At 35.1% G+C, this 15995-nt stretch overlaps 1 protein-coding gene across 2 annotated transcripts; it reads right to left on the bottom strand.

Annotated features, from left to right (window-relative positions):
* Positions 1-752: 752 nt before the first annotated feature.
* On the bottom strand, positions 753-15280 carry ETAA1 (ETAA1 activator of ATR kinase). Of its 2 annotated transcripts, XM_040224068.1 has the most exons (7): positions 14927-15273; positions 13620-13748; positions 13275-13351; positions 9274-9386; positions 7176-9023; positions 6982-7081; positions 1169-1779 (listed from the first exon to the last, which is right to left on the bottom strand). In XM_040224068.1, exons 1-6 carry the CDS (start codon positions 15147-15149, stop codon positions 7015-7017), a joined length of 2457 nt encoding a protein of 818 aa, XP_040080002.1. In that variant the 5' UTR covers positions 15150-15273; the 3' UTR covers positions 1169-1779; positions 6982-7014. The 2 variants fall into 2 exon arrangements, with proteins under 2 accessions (XP_040080001.1, XP_040080002.1); XM_040224067.1 differs by having other exon boundaries at positions 753-1779; positions 6982-9023; positions 14927-15280.
* Positions 15281-15995: the final 715 nt, after the last annotated feature.

Genomic DNA, 15995 nt, shown 5'->3' with positions numbered 1-15995 from the left:
ATACCAAAGGATAGTAAGAACACAGTGAAGTTATTTTAAAAAAAGATAAGGGTGTTCTTTGGAAGGAATAATGCTAAAGCTGAAACTCCAGTACTTTGGCCACCTCATGCCAAGAGTTCACTCATTGGAAAGACTGATGCTGGGAGGGATTGGGGGCAGGAGGAGAAGGGGACGACAGAAGATGAGATGGCTGGATGGCATCACCGACTCGATGGACATGAGCCTGAGTAAACTCCGGGAGTTGGTGATGGACAGGGAGGCCTGGCATACTGCGATTCATGGGGTCGAAAAGGGCTGGACACAACTGAGCGACTGAACTGAAGATTCTCAGCTCTTCATTCTCTTACATAGAATAATTACCTGTATTTATGTTCTTTCTAATAAGAGCCTTAGACAGAAATTACACATTACCTAGAATGTGTTATACATGAAAATACAATTTTAAAAATGAAGTATCTCTGTATAGGTCAAAATAACGGTGAACACCCTCACAGGTATGTCACATCTATAACTTCTGTCACATCTCCTAAAGCCATTTGGGATAAACAAGCATTCTTACCACCCTTATGCCCTCATCTTAGACTGTTTTTACTTCTGGCTTAGAAAATCTCAGACAAAAACAGATAATAGAGAAAAATAAGCAAAGTCAGTGAATTAATCAAGGGAAAATTACATAGTTATAGGTAAATTGAAGAGATTCTTTTTATATCCTGATTCTTTAATATAAGAAACAATCAGCATAATTATGAAACAGTCTCTTAATGTATTTTACTTTTAATTTTATACTACAATTAATGGTCCCACAAACAAGTTATTTTATGTACTAATTAATACTCTGAAGCAAATGATACCATTTGACTAGGTATTCATTAGAATGAAAGAAACCTTTCTAATCCAAGCACGAACTTGCCTGTGACTTTCAGAATGAGTATTCACCTCTCACCTATACAATGAAACTAGACCAGATGATCCCTAAAGTTTCTGATAGTTCTAAATGTTAATGACACTACACTACTTATATAGCCAATCCACATTCTTTTTTCTAAAGTTCTGAAATCAGGATCTTCCCTAAAAACGGTGTGAAGTTTCCAAAATGCATTATATTTTAGAAAATTTTACATTCACATCTATTACAGACTAGGAATTGAAAAGAGTAATTTCTTACAAATAAAGTGAAGTCCTTTATTTCCTACCACCCATATTCCTAAGAATATGAAAGCATTAATTAAAATGCAGAAATGTATAAAAACTTTAAGGAACAGTTACTGAAAATAACAAAAAATTCTATTAACTTAGTAGGTTGAAGTTTTATATTTGGAAAACACTTATTAACAATAAAAAATTAAGGAGTTTTGGCATGACCCTCTGTAATCACAGTATTTAAAAATAAAACTACTTTCCTCTGCATAATTCTACTACATAACTGCTAACTTTACTGAACTTCCAAAACTTATATGCAATTAACTTCAATATACATCTCCAAGGAAAGGTTTAATCGACCACGTAAACACTGATTTATTAAATATAGTAGAAGTCCATGCTTTATAACTCAGCATTAAATTTCTCATGGAGAAATCAAGAAAAACATTTCCTATCATAGATAGTTATCAACTGTCTTTGTTATCTTCCAAGTAACATTTCACTAAAGAAATCAAGTTAAGTGGGAGCTGCCTTTCTTTACAGATGATGCCTGTGCTTTGGCCATTCTTCGAACCAGTGCTGCTTGTCTTTTTCTCTGAATTTCTTCCGGAGAATACTTTCTATTTTTCTCTTCTTCTTCTAAAAATGAAACCAAATATAGATATTAGTTTTAAAGACTATAAAATCATTCTGAATGAGTTTTAATTTTTACTTTTTCATTACCCAGATCTGCCACACTGGTTTTGTTATTGGGCTTCCCTGGTGACTCAGATGGTAAAAAACGTCTTTGGTTTTGTTACTCAACCACGTTGTTGCCGTTTAATTGCTAAGTCCTGTGGAACTCTTGTGACCCCATGGACTATAGCCTGTCAGGCTCTGTCTATGGGGTTTACCAGGCAAGAATACTGGAGTGGGTTGCCATTTTCTTCTCCAGGGGATCTTCCTGACCCAGGGACTGAACCTGCATCTCGTGTCTCTAGCATTGGCAGGAGGATTCTTCACCACCTAGCCATCAGCGGGCCTCATTCTAAACTATTAAGTATAAGATTACAAATGCAGATACAGTACAAGGCTCCAGGCCAAAATGAAATCAAGAACTGATCAATCTCTTTGATGTACTCTTCTCACAGGGTGATAAAATTGATTAAAAACTCTACATTTTGATTACCCAGCAAATAATTCTTATGAACAATGACACCTAATTTATATAACCAATAAATGAATATATTTTAAAAACAAATTGGAATTTTAAATGTTATATAGATTATAATAGAAAAGTACTCAAAATAAAATGAATCAGATATTAATACTTCAAATAGTATATTTCTACTATAAGATAACTGATGTTAATATTCCTACTCCTACATTTTTTTCCTCTATAGATCTCAGAGATTTTCATTTCAGCTCTTTAAGAAAAATATTTTGGAGTAACAGAGTGAAACCTATGTCGAGAAACATAAAATTCACTGTCAAATACTGCATTTTTAGATGGAGGGTATATTTTCTATAAACATTGGAAAATTATTTCAAGGAAGGAGCAGGATCTCTGCATAAAATTTTTAATATGAAAATTTTCAATTTTCAATATGAAATCTTTTTACAAAATATGAAGCATTCTGATATTTTTTTATGTAACATACTTTAGTGTATACTTCAGATAAACATATGAAATGAACAATGTGTCTTAAATTTAACACAACCAATTCTGCCTCTACCAAAATTCTGAGTTCTAATAAAATGAATTTAATTCCACAGTTAAGTCACTCTGAGCTGAAATATTAGATTATTTATGTAATGCTACCAAGAATCAAGACTTCAAAATTTTAGCCAACATTTTTTCATTTAATGTTCTAAAATCAAGACCATCATCCAAATACATACTTAAGTGACTGTGTATTGGTGAAACTGTATATGTTGTAAAATTTACCCTTTAAAGTAGCAAGAATCAGTAGTACTGTTAACAAGAGAAATATCTACAGTGACATCTACAGAGATTCAGAATATAGTTGCTATAAGACACTTCTCTTGTTAACCAAGGTAGATATTTACCCAAAATATATCATCACTCTCTCCTGTCCCCAGTATAATCAGAAATGGGAGACAGTGCTCAGAGTAAGAGATACATATCTCAAATTCCCCAGGTGATTCTGTTGCCTTTTACTTTCTAAATCAATTATCTTATAGACTGCAGCTATTTTTTCTTATAGAAAGATACAATATACTTTTAAATTAGCTCGACTAAATTATTATTTTAGTCTGAAAGAGGAGAAACACAAGAAACTCAGAACACATACACAATTTACATTCAGTTGACTGTAAATTTAGAAGGAAAACAGGTTAACAATCCATGGCAGAATAGAACATAGCTCCCTAAAGCTGGCACCTCAGTTGGTTATGTGGTATTCTACAAATTAATTTCAAAAGATACAATAAAGTCACATAGGGAAAATCTGATTTTGGAAGAGTCATTCATTTCTTCAATAAAAATACAAACCAAGGGCTCCAACTATTGGCAAGGAACAAAACAAAAATGGCTCTTTCAAATCTTAATCCTGAAGCAGAGGTGAAAAACTTTTTTTCAGTTGTTGTTTAAGACACTAAGCTGAGTCTGACTCTAGCAACCCTGTGGACTGTAATCTTCCAGGCTCCTCTGTCAACGGGATTTCCCAGGCAAGAATACTGGAGTGTGTTGCCATTTCCTTCTTCAGGGGATCTTCCCGATCCAGGGATCCAACCTGTGTCTCTTGCATTGGCAGGCAGATTCTTTATCACTGAGTCACCAGGGAAGTCCTTTTTTTTTTCAGTAAAAGACCCAAAAATATGTTAACCTTTAAGAGGCATAGGATCTCCTGTGGCGACTATTCAGCTCTGTCACTGCAGCATGAAAACAGCCATGGAAAACACATATAAATAAATGATGTGGCTATGTTCAAATAAAAGTTTGTTTATGGACAATGAAACATGAATTCCACATTCAAAAGGTATTAAGTATTATTGTTCTTTTGATTTTTTTCAACCATCTAAAAAGTGAAAATCACCTTAATATGCTGGCTGTACAAAAAATAGGTTATATAGGATGGATTTGGACAGGCCACAATTAGCCAAATCTAGCTTAAAACAATGAGGTAGTTAGAAGTCCCCCTGTCCTCGCCCACCTCACCAAAGGTATTTGCTGCAGAGCAGCTTGCTACACCAAAGTAAAAGGAAATGGCAACAAGAGAAAATGTCAACAAGGTTAATATTAATTAGAATATTCAGTTCAGTTCAGTCGCTCAGTCATGTCCGACTCTTTGCGACCCCATGAATCGCAGCACGCCAGGTCTCCCTGTCCATCACCAACTCCCGGAGTTCACTCAGACTCACGTCCATCGAGTCAGTGATGCCAGGTACTATCAATAAACTTAACAGAAAAACTGTAAAGTAAACTGAAAGAGTCTATCCATAAAAAAAAAAATGCTGATAAGATAGCAGGCAGGAGTTTTAGAGAAACTCACATATTCCAGAGAGACTTAGTCTTTAATGGAATTACAAGTATAATTAAGTTAATTCACACTGGAAGAATGACTCAATTAACTGTACTTACTTAAATATAAACTTAAATATTTGAAACTACTATCAATTAACAATTTTAAAGTTTCAAAATATCTAGTTTGGGTGATAATGTAGCGTATTCATTGTCAGTATTGGTAAAAGTATAAATTGATGTAATTAGGGGTAAGATTTAAAGATCTCCATCAACATTTAAAATATTCTGAATCTTATATCAATTTTCAAACATACAATCTCATGAGCATGTGCAAATTTATGTAGAATATTCACTGGCACACTGGACTGCATGTAATGCAAAAAACTGCAATCAAACTAAACCTCCATCAATAGAGAAACAGATAAATTATGGTATCATCCATACAACTACATACTATGTAGAGATTCAAAGGACTAAAGCAAATCTCTATGCTCTATCAGGAAAAAGACAGTTACAATACATTAAATGAAAGCAAAATCAAGCTGCCAAATAGTCTTTGCAATATAATTACATCTATTTAAATAAATGTATAGGTACACACACACCATCCTTCACCCCTACGTTTTTATACTTGCAGAAAATGCTATTAACAGGGGCTTTCCCTGAAAAATCTTTGGAGAAAAGGAGAAATAGAGGACTTACCTTTTTATGTCAACTAACTTATACTTTTTATTTTTAAACAATAACCTATTACTGTTACAAATTTTTTAAAAGTGAGGGATCACTTAACAGCAAAGTTGTAGTGATAATGCCAACAAAAGCATCACTTAGAATCTAAACAGAAAACAATCTACTATTAAAAGAAACTAAAAACTCCATTACCATATTAGTATTGATCTACATAATAGGTAAAATTCCTAATGTTAGCCTCAACTGAGGGAAACTGATTTAAAAGATCAATAATTACAAGCCAGCATAGTAAATGGTGTAAAACAAGTTAACACGGGCTACTAGCAAAATTGAGAAAGTAAACCAAAATCATTCCGAGTAGTGAGAAACACATTGTGTTTAAGAAATAAATGGAAACCAGCTAGCAGATCTGGTATATGCATGTGGGGGTACAAGGTTTCTGTTGAAGAGCACTGGGCATTAAGAAACACACACAGTTATGCCAGAAGTATTCCCTTTTACAAATTATTACAGTATCAGTGAATGACAGACTTTTCAGATTATATTCTATAATATTCACGCAAATATTTATTAAACATCTTCTAAATGGCAGCTGCTATGGTAGCCTAGGTTCACTGATGAGACAGATGGTAATCAATATCTGACTGCACACTGTGACAAAAGAAATTAAGGAAATAAAAGAAAGATGACTGAAAATAACAGGAAAGCATTTATAGACTGTTGAAGGCAGTAGTGTTAGCTGGGAATAGCAAAGTTCCTGAACTAGAGAGGAACCTATCCTGTTTGAGGAACTCAAATACAGCTGATATAGCTGAAGTCTAGTAGGTAAGGCAAGAAAAAAAGAGAACAGGCAGGTTATAGAGACAGTCCAGGCTTGCAGATCAGGGTGTAAATTAAGATTTTATTTGAAATATGATGAGCAGTGCCTGAAGGTTGTCTTCAAGTAGAGGAATGCCAAATATGTCTACTTGCTTTTTATTTTTTTTAACATTGTTTTAAAAGATGATTCTGCTGTTTGGAGACTAGAAATGAGAGGGAATAGGCAGAAGAACTGCAGCATTCCAGTCAGGAAATGTTGGCTTGCATAAGGGTGGTACAGCAGAGAGTGAGAAAAATGGACCATTTTGAGATACATTTTTTGGTGTAAAAACAATGGAACCTGATAGAAAGGAGAATTGGGGGAAAAGAAAAACTGGAAAGAATCAAAGATCACAAGATGTACTAAATAACAATTCTAACCATCATAGCTTAACGGTTTTATATCAGATAGTATTCTAGCAAAGGTATTTAATTAGAATGCTCTAAACCTTCACATATTGTTCTGCTAAAAATAGACAATTACTCAAATTTTAAAACAGTGAGGTATTTCAGTGAACACAAGGACTCTCATATAGTAATACATATATGCATAAGTAAAATTTTCCAGGAAATAATTCAGAAGACTCAACACATACTTATTGATTGGCAACTATAATAGTCACTGTATTACATGTTGGCAAAGAATTCAATGCAGTCTTTTAAAAACACAAATGACCCAGTGTTTGTATATTCCAGCATCATTATTTCTAAGAATCACTTTAAGACTTCTAGTTGAAGCAGAATAGTCTTTAACATATATGCCATGAAAATTCAATCCACAAAGAACTAGTCTGGCTATTTTTCAAAGAACACCGTTTCATACATACCTTTTGAAGGTTGTTTCAAAGGTTCAGAAAATTTCACCAAAGACTGCTGCTGAACAGCCTTCCCAGATAACGGGTTGACAGGTTTGTTCTTCTCCAAACCCTGTGCGATTTTGGTATCAGAAATACTTCCTGTTACAGAACTGTTATTAAACGGGGAAAGCATCGGACAATTTTTCATCTTTGTAAACACGTACTCAGAAAATCTAATTGCTCTGTTAAGGTCACTATGAGCTTCACCTCTTATGGTGCTCCTGGATAGATGTAGGGTACTCAATCTCTTCTTAGAAGCAGCAATTTCTGTACTCATATGATGTGAACTCACATTCAAACTTGAACTTCCTGTAAGAACCGATTTATAACTATTCACTTGTTTGGGTACATCAGTGTTATTGCAAGAGACATGCAGACTACTGATCTGACTGTCTGAGTTCTTAGAGTATATACTCAAATTTGTTGTGGCACCTAAAAATCCCGGAGAATTTCCATACATTTCCCCTCTCTCCATCTTCACCGATTTATTTATTTGTAAGCTATTTGTCAATGAAGATGTCTGTGCTGAAATGCTGTTCAGATTCAGGTGCTTTGACTGCATCAACTGACTTCCTTGTTTAGGTGTAGTAAACATGTTTTTGGCTGCATGTTTAGAACTATCATTGATCCCAACTACACTTTCTGATGTCTTGCTGTCAACTCCAGTATCTTGCTCCTGAGTTAGTCTTTCAATATCATCACATGCCTGGTATAATATATCATCATCTACATCATCTGCTTCCCAACTATTCTCTAACTGATGACACGCTTTAACAATTTCATTGGTAAATGATGGATCATTCCAATCATCAAAGAAAGAACCTAACTTTGATCCATTAGTCTGATTTGGGTTACAAACACTGGTTGTATTGCCCAAAGTTGCTGAGCTGAAAGGCTTGACATTAGCAGGCACTTTCAAAGACTGATTAAAAATGGACTTATTAGAACATCCTGGTTTCAAAGCAGATTTCTTTTCAGAAGCATTTACTTTAGAATTAAATTTAGTATGAGTATTTTCATTTACTTTTGTCAGATTAGATGCAACTGCACAGTCTTGAATTTTGTTTTGATTAACAACTATATTAAGAGATTTCTCCAATTTCATTTTATTTCCAGTGGCTGATAATTTATTTGGTTTAGCATTTGGCTTTGGTGAAAATCTGTATTTTTCAGCATCTGTTAATTCATTGTTCCATGCATCTGAAGGAAGACCTTGTAAAATTTTTGAATCTCTTAACTTGACATCTAGACTTTTATTCATTCCTGACTTAGTTTTATCCTTTTTACTGTTAAAGGAACAAACTTCCTTTTGATCAGCAATATGGACTGTTTTAGGAGCAGGGAACAGCTCAGACATTTCAATATTCTGCATAACAAAAGGCTCATTACTTAGTAAGTTTTCCCAATCATCCTCAAAATCACTGGTAGTAAAAGTATCAATGTGCTTATTAAAAGTTCCTGGTTCCTTAGTACAGAAAGTCACATTTGATTTTGTCATTCCAGGATTATTGACTTGATGAGAAAGTGATCCTAGGGTTTTACTTGGCAGATTTTCAGTGACCACAAATTCATTAGTAATGATTTTCTCCTCTTTCACAGTGTTTTTCTTTCCAAAGGTAGTATTACTGGTTTTCAAGAAAGCATCTGACAAATCTTGGCTTAACTGTCCACTACATTTCTGAGTAGAACCATCAAACATGGCAATAAAGGCTGCTTCAGCATTTTGGTCAAATGGCTTCTGACTGCTGGTTTGATCATTTACCACAGGTATCTTGGTGTTTTCTTTCACTGGCTTCTTTATTATAGCCTTATCTATTTCAGGAAATATATCACACGGTAACTCCATCTGTATATTATCTCTGTAATTATGTGAAGTCTCTGCTTCTGAAATCATCTGGATAAGATCATGATTTCTCTTGTCTTGCTCTTGAATCACATCCAGCTCTTCCATATTTTTATCAAATTGCTTAGCTAATTTCATAAGTTCTTCCTCTTGATTTTGTGATTTTAACCTATTAAACAAATATTTCAAAAATTATGTAGATATTCTAAATGTCATAAATACTCAACTGTTATTTAACATATTTTAATGTTAAAACTCACAAATTTTAACACATCCGGACATAAATAAGTTCAAAACTTTACATGTCAAAGTTAAGGATAATAATTTATAACCATTTTGACATACACACAAAGCCCAAACAAAATACTAAAAATATTTACTTCACTGAATATAAGAAAAACTGAAAAGTTTAAACTTACTTTGTGCAGCTGAGTTTTGCTCTTGATTTTCCTTTTGCTACACTTGGAGTGCAAGGAATAGCAGTGTCACCAATCCACACGCCCAGCATGGAGTCGGTTGTTGGTTTCTCATCCTTTGGCAGAAGGACAAAAAAAAAAAAAGAGAGATGTTAAAGTACAAAAACAACTAACCAAACAAAAACCCACTTTAATTATGTAGAATTATTTTCTTAAAGGAATAAATTCTGGTAAAGTGACAGCAATTAAACAAACTTCAAAAACAATGAAAAGCTGGAGGATAGTAATAACAAGTTGCAAGAAATGATCTACTTGCTTTAGGGAATGAAAACACTCAGAATTGGGAATTCCACCTTTTAAAACATTTTTTAAGTTTTTAAGAATTTAATTAGAAATGCATGTTAGTTGCTCAGTCATGTCTGACTCTTTGCGACCCCATGGACTGTAGCCTGCCAGACTCCTCTGTCAATGGAATTTTCCAGGCAAAAACACTGGAGTGGATAGCCATTCCCTTCTCCAGGGGACCTTCCTGACCCAGAGATCGAACCGAGGTCTCCTGCATTGACTGCGGGCAGATTCTTTACCATTTGAGGCACTGTGGAAGCCACTGCAGAACAGAAATACATATTCAATAATAAAAGTACATATTTTTATCAAAAGAAAACTGATCAACTTATTTCAGTTGTCGTAAGATATTGATAAAATTAAACATTAGTACCAGAAATAAACTGTGCAGCAGGAATTATCAGAATTAGGAATAAAAAGATAAATAGGGAGTTCTTTCTGTATTACCTGAATCTCCAAATTTTCCCTATTGCCATTATAACATTCATCTAAGTTGGACAATCCATGTTGACGTGAATTGACAACACTTAGATAGAACTAAGAAAATTTAGCATTAAGTCAGGACAAGTTAGAGATAATGGCAAGATTAGAACTGATGCTGTGAATAAGGTAGGGAGAAGAACAAAATTAAGTAGAGAAAGTGGGTAAAGAAGTTTTAACCAGTATTAAGGCTAGAAAAAAAGCCATCTTGGTCATACATGTTTCTTTTATACCTTTTAGTCACTTGATCATGCACAAAATTAGAGAATGAATTTATTATTAGTTACAAACCAAACCAACAAAATAAACAAGTTAATCATTTTCTACTCTATTTTTATAGTACCTGGAATGAATAAACAAGTAACTGTCACACAAAATAATCTAATCACTAGATTACAGATTACTTGAAGGCAAGGACAGTTTCTATGATAGCTCAGTATCTAGCAAAATGCTGAGCATAAAGATGTCAGTTCATGTTTATACACTAGAAAGTTAGGTGATAAGTTGCCTACCACTTGGTACTTCAAAATCATCAATCAATCAAAAAGTAGTTTCCTTAGATGTCCAATTGAATCTAGCAGTTTTCAGCTTTGCAAATACTCAAGAAAAGCAATAATTTTGATTTTAGACTCAATACATAACTTCCCTTTTGTTTCAACAATCTTGAATTTGGGAAGATAACATTCTTAATGATTTAACTACAGATTTTTTTGGTCCATTTACCCAGTAATTTTAAATTCACTCCATTTTTAGAGAATAAAAGTGTAATAACTTTATATATCCAGTAATATAAATATATGGGTCCTATATATAGTTTTTATATTATTTGTAAATGTTACATTTTTAAAAATTCCTCATTAATAATTACATAGTACAATCCAGGTGCTATAAAATGTATCTAAGCACATTAGTTCATTTAATTCTAGAGTATACTGTGCAGAGTTGTATAAAAATGATAGAAAAATATATACCATCTTCAAACAAACAACACTGCACGAAAAGTATCCCGAAGAAAGTAAAATGACTGATCAATTAAAATAAAAATGCAAATTTTAAAAAATGTCATCTCTGGAACTATTGCTGTTTGTTGTTTAGTCCCCAAGTCCAGCTCTTTGTGACTAAATGGACTCTAGCCCACCTGGCTCCACTGTCCATGGGATTTCCCAGGCAAGGAAACTGGAGTGGGTTGCCATCTCCTACTCCACAGGATCTTCCTGACCCAGGGACTGAATCCACGTCTCCTGAATTGGCAGGTGGATTCTTTACCACTGAGCCACCAGGAAAGCCCCATCAATTAAAAAAAAAGTACAAATTTTAAAATGTATCTCTGGAACTATGAAGGTGATTTAAATAATTATTTGAGGAGGGTAACTCACCTATGCCATTCTGGAACATGACAAATTCCTAAACAGACCTTGATATTACCAAAGATTTATACGCTTTAAAAGTGCTCACTTGAAAGGGGTACCATTTAAAAGCAACTAATTTAACTGTATTCTTATACACAAGTTATCACTTGCATACTGCTGCTGTTTCTTTATGTGAGCAATTATTTCCAGCCTACTTAAGTAAAGAGTTCAATAATTTACTTACCTTTTTCATCACTATTTAGGCTGGCCAGTCCAGACACATTTTATTATGCTTCTTTCGTGTACAATCAACAATTTAACGAAGATCTATTGTTAACTTATGTAGCATTTAATATAAGGCATGCTGTTGCTGTTAAGTCACTTCAGTCGTGTCCGACTCTGTGTGACCCCATAGACAGAAGCCCACCAGGCTCCCCCGCCCCTGGGATTCTCCAGGCAAGAACACTGGAGTGGGTAATATAAGGCATAAATGCTATTTAACTAATGAACTCTATGTAAAATGTATTTCTATGACATGCCAAAGATGGAAGTAGAGCTAGAAGCAACATAGTTCTTTTGACTGTGCTAGCTGTAATTTTGGATGTTTTATAGCCACTAAAAAAACCTTTATTTCCTGTCTCCTCCACCTGGATGATGGTGATCCCTGTAACCACAGTTTGGGCCAGTGCCATGTATTGTTTATGGTTAACATACAGTCACTATCTGAGGCCACATCAAGGAAAATACCATACTTCCTGTGAAGACACTAAACAAAAATTGGATGTTTTCTGGACTTAAATGTTGCTAAATAAGAAAAAAAAGAAAGAGGTCCAGAGCAGAGAGTGACCTATTACTCAAGCATCACAAAAGCTGAAATAAAGAAGAAATTTTTGAACACAGTTCTTTTACAGCAGATAATTTAACTATCATACTTAATTTTAATATACCTAATATTTGTAGTAGTCTGTAGTTTACAAACAATTTTTACCTAATTCAATCATAACAATAATACAAGAAAGAGAGCTAGACAAGTAATAATTCTATTTTAATAACTAAATGAACTAAAGTTCAGATAGTTTAAGTGACTTGCTTGTATGTGTGTGTATGCTCAGTCAAGTCCAACTCTTTGAGACGTCATGGACAGTAGTCACCAGGCTCCTATGTCCGTGGAATTTTCCAGGCAAAAATATAGGAGGGGGTTGCCATTTCCCACTCCAGGGGATCTTCCTGACCCAGGGACTGAACTCATGTCTCCTGTGTCTCTTGCACTGGCAAACAGATTCTTTACCACTGCGCCACCTGGCAAGTCAAGTGACTTGCTTAGGGGTTGCCATAGAAGGCAGACTCAGTACTAAACCCAAATCTAGTTTTTTTCCACTCTAATGTTTCCTGATGATATTTTAAGTTAACAAGTATTAAGAAAGGCAGTTTCAACTGGGAAAACACTACTACAGACAGTTAATAATAATAAAATATTTTGAAGTTTAAATTTTTATTGTCTGATTCTATTCTTTTAGTAACCTGAAAAATAATAACCATATATTATTAAATAACATTAAAAACAAAATAAAAACAAGGCTGTAGTTAAAAATCATCTCTAAAAAATGAAACATATGCTTAGGAAAGTATATGTTCCCAACTTTACATTATGTTCCTTTTTTCAAAACATGCATTTCAGTGGTAGAAAAGGTAAAAAAATCTGTGTTGCTCTGTTGTTGGAGCAAAGAATTGAATAAGACAAAATATTTTTCACATAAATGAACTACAAACAAAACTTACTGCCATATGTTTCACTGTTCTAAAATACACTATAAAATTACTCATATTTACCTGAGGAGCAATACGATTAACAATATGTGAGATCTCATCACTATCTGTGGTGTAAAGCTGCTTTTTTCTTCCTTTATCTAAAGAAACAAAGAAATTCATATAAATTATAAACGAAAATTAATTTCTAAAAATATCAGTCACTTCTTATAGAAAACAATTAGCATGGCTTAGATCACTAAGCACTCTGACATTACATGGCTATCACAGCAACAAAATCACTTAAGATTTTGGAAAAACATCTGCTGTATAAAAGTTCCTGATGTGAATACCTGACTGAAATTCTAAGGTTAAATCCTAATCATTAATCAAATATTCACCCCGATAAAACTGTTAATGACAAATTACCTAATTGTTTTGTCATTGGAGAATTTTGATCCCAAAAGATATCATTCTGTCCATCTGGATCATTAGGAGAACTGAAGGTAGATGACAATAAATCCATTTGCAGCATTCTCTTTGGTGTCTCATATCTTTCTATATAAAATAAGATGAAAATAACAATTATTGCTTTCTAAAGGATTACTTTACTTCATAACACCTTAATGTTAATACCTCAGCTAAATTACTTTTTATGTTCCAATTATAAAATTTTCTCCCAGTGATGACTATATTACTCTATCCACAACTGAAACATTTGTTTCACATAAAAATCCCAGTAGTACTTTACAAACTTGACATTCTAAATAGTAAGTACTTTAAGACAAACTAATAGCTCTATAAATGGACAATACTGTATAAGCTAGCCACTCCACTGGAACTCGGAGGCTTTTGGAACCACTTGTAATTTACAAACACATTTCAAAAATGAAAAACGTTTCAAGAGAAACTTCAGAAAAATACATTTCAAAAATGAAAAATGCTTCAACAGCAACTTCAGAAAAAGTCTGTGTTTAGCCTCCCTTGGCCAACCCTACCCAATTTACACTAATCACTTCAAAAAACTGTAGTGAGCCATTTTAGTTAAGTTCTGTCAAATATCACTTTTTGTTTATTCTGCAATTGTTTTGTAAAAGTAAACTACAAACAAGGTAAAAAGCTCTATTTTAAGAACATGCTCTAGGAAACACCTCTTATGAGTTTCAATTCCTACCAGGATTCATCAGAAATCTTTAAAAAAAAAACACACACACACCAAAAAGTGATCAGAATGATATACTTAGGGGCCCATAGTTTCCTACTTTGAGGAACTTTATACAAAGTAACTTCCAGTTTATTCATAAGGTAAAACATCACCGAGATCTTGAGAATACAGATAACTGTATTTCATATGGCCCCTTCACTAAAATCTGGTCAGGGCAAACAGTTTAAGGTGAAATAACCCCTCTAGGCATAACCTGAAGGCTTTAAAAGGTATTATTTCTCCTCGCTCTTGCCACTGCTGATGCCTGGAGAAGCAGCCTAGAAATTAGCGTTCCTCCCTGAGGTAAACCCAACAACTTATTCCTGTGGCAGGGGCGATAAGTGGTGGTCAAGCCTAACCGGGCAATGCTCATACTCGGGGGTGAAAGTCGTGGGGGAATATATTCTGGTTCATTTTGAATTGTTGAGGGAGAAGCCCAGGGAAAGAAAACACGGTTTCCGACTCCACCCCCACCCGGGGTTCTGAAGCTGAGGCGCTGAGGCCCAGGGAGGCCCCGCTGCCCAAGTCTCACCCTCGGGATTACTTTTACTGCACGAAGCGGCTACTGGAGGCTGCTCTTGCTGCGGCAAGGGCCGGGGAGGCCTCTCTCCTGGCCCTTGGGGCCCCGAGCCGCGGGCCGCCCTCAGCCTCCTCTTTCCCGATTCGAACACCGAACTGCATTCTTCAGTCGCCATCGCTTTGCGCGGCGTTTGCTTCAGGCCAGAGCTGTCCCCGTGTTTCCTTCGCCGACTCATGGCCCAGGACCCCCTCCACCGGCAGCGTTTCCTTTCACATTTTGCAACGGGAGCAGCAGAGTAATAGAACTAAAAGCGGGACGCCAAGCCAACGGCCGCCACCATTTCGGTCTGAGGGACGCTCGTAAGAGGAGGGCGCTGATTGGCTGCGTCGGGACGGAGGGCGGGACGACCAGGGTGCTTCCGCAGCCCGCGTCCGAGCCTGCTCTGTTCCGCTCGGATTCGTCCGCATTGGAAATGATTTAAGGGGTATTGGTCTGGCCACAGAGGCTCAGAGCTGGAACATGCGAGGTGGAAAGAATCCTGTGGCACTTTTTAAATTGGGTTTACAACTAGAATAACACATTACTCGGGTGGGTTTTAATTATTATTTAATTATTTAATTATTGTGGGTTTTAATTTTTGGAAAAAGAGGAAATACAGGAATAGGAAGGAAGACAAAACTTCCATAGATGATATGTGCATAGAAAATCAAAACACGTAGGAAAAGTTATTAAATTCATAAATTAAGAGAGTTGCTGATACAAAGTCAATATTCGAGGATCAGTTGTGTTTCAATAGATTAGTAATAAATGTTAACACTGACGTTTTAAAGAAAGATGATTCATAGCATACAAGATATCAGTTAATTAGGAATAAATTTAACCAGATGGTAACACTCCTACAGAGAGAATTGTGAGATTTTTTTTTTTTAATTGAAGACCTAAATAAATGGAGAAATATTGCATTCATAGATTGCAAGACTCAATATTGGTAGATCTTTTTTTTTTTTGAGTCACTCAGTGGTGTCTAACTCTTTGGGACCCGGTGGACTGGGGCCTGCCAGGCCCCTCTGTCCATGGAATT

This window comes from Oryx dammah, unplaced genomic scaffold (assembly GCF_014754425.2).
Source record: "Oryx dammah isolate SB20612 unplaced genomic scaffold, SCBI_Odam_1.1 HiC_scaffold_25, whole genome shotgun sequence".
NCBI classification, from domain to species: domain Eukaryota; kingdom Metazoa; phylum Chordata; class Mammalia; order Artiodactyla; family Bovidae; genus Oryx; species Oryx dammah.
Note: the sequence above shows the minus strand (reverse complement) of the source record. Positions and strands in the feature narration are given on the sequence as shown.